Below are 5,592 nucleotides of genomic sequence, written 5' to 3'. Positions count from 1 at the left end.
CTAATAATAGGGACATACCTTAAAAAAAAGGCAGTCCGGTGCACTAAGCTCCCGGTGTACGCAGCCTGACCCTGAATTCCTGTAAGAGGCTGTTTCCACGGCTCGAACCTGTAATCTCTTGGTCACATGGCCATAACTTAACTAGTTACGCCAAGGCTCCCCTTCATTAGAGACATACCTCTTGTCCATGTTTTATTTGTCTTTTAAGGTTTTTGTATAACGCTTAAGAACAATATTTAATAGCCTTAACTAATCGTGTGAGCGTATGTCTAATCTTCCCTTTATCTCTTTGTTAAATATCTTACTTCATTAACACTCAACTAATTGGAGCGGTAAGATTGATTTAAAAAAAAAATAGTAAATGGCTTCTTACTTTTTAAAAATGTCAAATATTTAAAACAAATTAAGCTTTCTAAAACGACTAATATTTGAGAGTGGGATGGAGAGTTTAACAAGTAATAATTTTTGGCATGTTATTGGAATTAAGTCAACCCTGCAACTAGATATATATCAAGTAGAATATCATCACTCATCTCTGGCATGAAATATGCAAAGGGAGTAGCTCTATATCTGATTATAAATACCCCAATATGTTTCACATAACTTCAACATTGGGAAATAGAGAAAAATAAATCAACTTTATTTCCTACTTCTAACAATACAATGGCTTTCTCAAGGCATATTGTAGTGCTCATTCTTCAATTGATGCTTGTCCCTCTTGCCTTTAACCTTTGTAATGCACAAGGCTTGAAATATGGCTTCTACAGCAAAACATGTCCTGGAGTTGAATCAATTGTGAGAAAGACAACTGCTCAATTCATATCTAAGGCACCAACTCTAGCTGCTCCTTTGCTTAGGATGCAGTTCCATGATTGCTTTGTTAGGGTATCTTTTTATTTCTCTCATTTTCTTGCAGCCTCTTTATTTTTCGATTTCTCACTCGATATCTAGTACTCACATTATTGGAGATAGACTAGTCCGGACTCGCACCGTGTAAGACCCAGAATAGGAGGAAATGCTCCCTACTAGGGTTTTTTCCTGTACCAATTAGGGCTCGGATTCGAAACCTCTAGTTAAGGGTAGAAGGATCTTATCCATCCCACTGCAACCCTTCGTATTATAGCCTCTATTATCCATGCTTTATGACGAATGACACTATTCTTTAAGCATACACTGATTTTTTTTGTATTATTATTATTGTTGTTGTTGATCTTATTGTTGTTATTATCATTATTACTCTCCCCGTTTCATTTATATGATATTTTGTAATTCCTTTTACTTTGTTTTAAAAAGAATGACGTGTTTTTATTTTTAAAAACTTTCAAACTTAAAATTTATAATTGTTGTTAATGACATGCTCTTGTAGTCATAGAAATATCGTGGCATGTAATATGTATCAAAAGTTTTTATTCTTTCTTAAACAATATGCTTAGTCAAATACCGCTTTTATAAAATGAAATAGATAGAAGTATTATTTTTTATTAGAAAATTGTTATTGGAAAAGAATGTCTTATTGACATACAAAATGTTTTTTCAGGGATGTGATGGTTCTGTAATGCTAAACTCAACCAAGAATAATCAAGCTGAGAGAGATGCCATTCCAAACCAATCTCTAAGAGGATTCCAAGTGATTAATGGTGTAAAATCTGCACTAGAAAACAAGTGTCCAGGTGTTGTATCTTGTGCAGATATCGTAGCCTTAGTAGCTCGGGATGCAGTTTCTATGGTAAGATCTCATGATATTATTTTTGATAATCGAAAAATCTCTGACAGCCAATGGTGCAGTATATAAACCTCAGTGAATAATATATAAGTTTGCCTTTTTCCCTTCTTCACTTAAATTCCAGACTTTATTAATTACTACTGTGTTTTATTACACCAGAGTTGAATTGTTAATTACATTTATATAATTTGATTTTACAGATTAACGGACCATATTGGAAAGTTCTTTTGGGAAGAAGAGATGGGAGAGTGTCAATCATGTTAGAAGCCTTGACCCTTTTACCACCTCCATTTGCTAACATCTCAACCCTTAAATCACAGTTTGCCTCTGTTGGTTTGAATGCAAAAGACCTTGTGGTTCTATCAGGTAAAAATTTTGACTTATATATCAATGTATTTTAATATGGCGTTACATATGTTTACTTGTAATTATCTTTTTGATACATGATATATATTGTGATTGAATTCTTTACATTATCACTATAAATTAAACAAGTTAAACTCTTTTAAATATGGTAAGATATAACACATATACTCAGTCTCATTATTTACTAGACTTGGTCAAATGTACCAGCTAATTAGGAGCATGAATGAGCATTGTACATGTGGTGCATACAAGAAAAATCCCACTAATTCCGAGATTATAACGCTCTGGGTAGTTCAAGGTCAAGATAGTGTTGGTCAACCAATTAATGTGGCGTATGAGGTAAAACAATTAGTAGAAAATAATCTAGTTAGGATTGTAGCTATGAGTGGTCTAACGAGAGGAATGGAAGTGATTGACGCAGGAGCTCCTATAAGTATTCCGGTCAGGGGAGCGACTCTGCGACGAATTTTAACGTGCTTGGAGAGTCTTGTTGATAATTTTTGGATTGTAGGTTATACACTTATATTAACTTGTACTATATATAGTTAGTCAATTTTCAATTATATTAGGTTACTAATTAATGCTTATCATATAATTTTTCTTGTAATTACTTTATAACTCATGATCTGATTGTGTAAATATTTTTATTATTGTGATCAGGTGGACATACCATTGGAACTTCCCATTGTTTCGCTTTCACAAACAGAATGTACAATTTCACAGGGAATGGTGATGCTGATCCAACAATGGATCCAAACTACATTGCTGGTTTGAAGCTAAAATGCAGTCCAACTGATGTAACAACACTTGTAGAAATGGATCCAGGAAGTTTCAAAACTTTTGATGAAAAATATTACACACTTGTGGCTAAAAGGAGAGGGCTTTTTCAGTCTGATTCTGCACTTCTTGATGATATTGAGACCAGAGCTTATGTTAAACGTCAAGCTCTTACCCATGGTAAAACGTTTTTCAAAGACTTTGCAAAATCTATGGTGAAAATGGGAAAGATTGGTGTCTTGACTGGTCAAGCTGGTGAAATCAGGAAACATTGTGATTTTGTTAATTAATTAAGCAGCTATTGCTTTGTAATATTTTATGTTTTGTAATAATCTTCGCGCATGTAATTCTTTTTTTAACTTCTTACGAGTGTGATTTATCAATAAAGGATTTTCAGAATGATGTTTTATCATCATTTAATTAAAAGAGTTTCTTTTTATTTTGAGCAATAAGGATAATATATTAATAACTAGTCATCAATTCTCGACATATTACAAATCAAACTGCCATTGTTGGCACCTATATCAGAACTATTGCCTTCTATGGCATCGTCATTACCTAGAGCAGCCAACCTAGTGCATACATAAGGGGAAATATATTTTACACAAGAAAAGCCCTCCAGGTCCCTTTGATACTTGTCCATCGCCTATTGTGGAGGTGCTGCGTACAGACATAGCTTAGTTATGTTGGACTGGATCAGTGCTTCCCTAGCCAAAATGTGTGCTACTTTATTTCCCTGCCTGAAGCTATGCTTGAGAGTTACTTGTCCCTTTTGTCTTGTCTAGTGCAACAACCACCTGCAATCATTAACTAAATTATTATGAGTAGGGTGATCATTTTCTAGTTTACTCATCACCTTCGATGCATCTGTCTCTATTTCCATTGGAAATAGGTTATGATCCAATATTGCATGTAGACCCTGCTAGAGGGCTTGGGGCTCCACTTGAATAGCCGATAGAGTGGGAAACTTTTCGTTGAATGCCATAATCCATGAGCTTGCACTGTTTCTTATTAGGCCACCAATACCACCTTTGTATTTGTTTTTGTTGAAGGCTCCATCTATATTAAGCTTGAACCAGCCCTTTGGGGGCTTATGCCATGTTATTCTAATTGCTCTGTGGGTGATGTTGGTCGTGATGGCGCCCACTAATGTGAGCTAAGCAAGCCAATTATTGAACAAATTACCTTATCCATTTTTTATACCTTTTTAGCATTTATAAAGCAATAATGTAAAAAATAACGGAAATTTCAATAAGCGGATGTAATGTAGTAAACTATCTGAAATATGAATCTAATACAACTGTTTAAGCCTTAATCACCCATAACTGGTATCACAGTATCACAGATGATCTAAGAGTGCTAAATACAAAGTTCGAAAATAAATGGTACACTATTTCTAAATCAAAGAAATGAAACATGAAATAAAGGATAGAGAAGACGTCAGGGCCTGCGGACGTCTGCAAGTCTACCTTGGATCTTCGTGTGGACTGAAGGTAGCCACCCAAATGCTATGGTCCAAGTGTTGCTCCGGGATCTGCACATAGTGCAGAGTGTAGTATCAGCACAACCGACCCCATTTGCTAGTAAGTGCCTAGCCTAACCTCGGCGAAGTAGTGACGAGGCTAGGACCAGACTACCAAATAAACCTGTATAGTTATATAATATACATCGGAAAATAAAACAGGAATAAACAAGTAAAGATGGGAGGGGGTACATGCTGCGAGGATATATCAATATCAACAGTAAATCAAGAGTAACGGCATAAGAACAGCTTAGCATTCACAGCAAAATAATAAGAAACTTGTATCAAATCTATAAACACTTTGTATCAATAATTGTTGCGGCGCGCAACCCGATCCTAATACATAACAACACTGTTGCGGTGTGCAACCCGATCCATATCATTTATCACTGTTGTGGCGTGCAACCCGATCCACATATAATATTATTGTGGCGTGCAACCCGATCCAAATATATCCTTGTTGCGGCGTGCAACCCGATCACATATAATATTATTGCGGCGTGCAACCCGATTCACATATAATATTATTGCGGCGTGCAACCCGATCCAAATATATCATTATTACGGCATGCAATCCGATCCACATATACAATCAACAATAATCATAACAAGAGTCCCGACAAGGGATCAATAAAGAGCTACACTATCCCGGCAAGGGAATCGACAGTATAAATAACTACGCCTCGGCAAGGGAGAAACAACTATAACCAAACTTGTTCCATCATCTAACTACTTCAGCTAACACCAATACTCATTCATAAGTAATTCCCACAAGAATAATCATAATCCTTGCTCAATACAGAGAATCATCAACTTAAGCATCCGTAGTATTATTTAAGAACACAATGAATTTCAATTTAAGACTCACGGTCATGCTCGACACAACGTATAGATACTCGTCATCATACCTATATGTCGTACTCCACAATTAACACGTTGCAAACAAGACACGACTCTTAATCCAGCAAGCTAAGGTTAGACCAAACACTTACCTCGGTGCCCACGAACACAATCCACGTCTCAATTATCGCTTTACTCCTTTGATTCCACCACCAATTCGCTCGTATCTAGCCACAAGTTACTTAATTACATCAACAAATGTTAAATGAATCAACTCCAATGCATGAAAATGAATTTTTTAAAGTTTTACCCAAAAAGTCAAAAATCGCCCCCGGGCCCACATTGTCAAAACCCAAGGTTCGAA

At 35.9% G+C, this 5,592-nt stretch overlaps 1 protein-coding gene across 1 annotated transcript; it reads left to right on the top strand.

Moving 5' to 3' along the window:
* Positions 1-595: 595 nt before the first annotated feature.
* LOC107809480 (peroxidase 27-like) lies at positions 596-3,303 on the top strand. Its single transcript, XM_016634128.2, has 4 exons — positions 596-885; positions 1,538-1,726; positions 1,924-2,089; positions 2,750-3,303. The coding sequence occupies exons 1-4, from the start codon at positions 664-666 to the stop codon at positions 3,154-3,156; spliced, it is 984 nt and encodes a 327-aa protein (XP_016489614.1). The 5' UTR covers positions 596-663; the 3' UTR covers positions 3,157-3,303.
* The last annotated feature ends 2,289 nt before the right edge of the window (positions 3,304-5,592 follow it).

Source organism: Nicotiana tabacum, chromosome 8 (genome assembly GCF_000715075.1).
Source record: "Nicotiana tabacum cultivar K326 chromosome 8, ASM71507v2, whole genome shotgun sequence".
Taxonomy (NCBI): domain Eukaryota; kingdom Viridiplantae; phylum Streptophyta; class Magnoliopsida; order Solanales; family Solanaceae; genus Nicotiana; species Nicotiana tabacum.
This window is presented reverse-complemented; position numbering and strand designations above follow the sequence as displayed.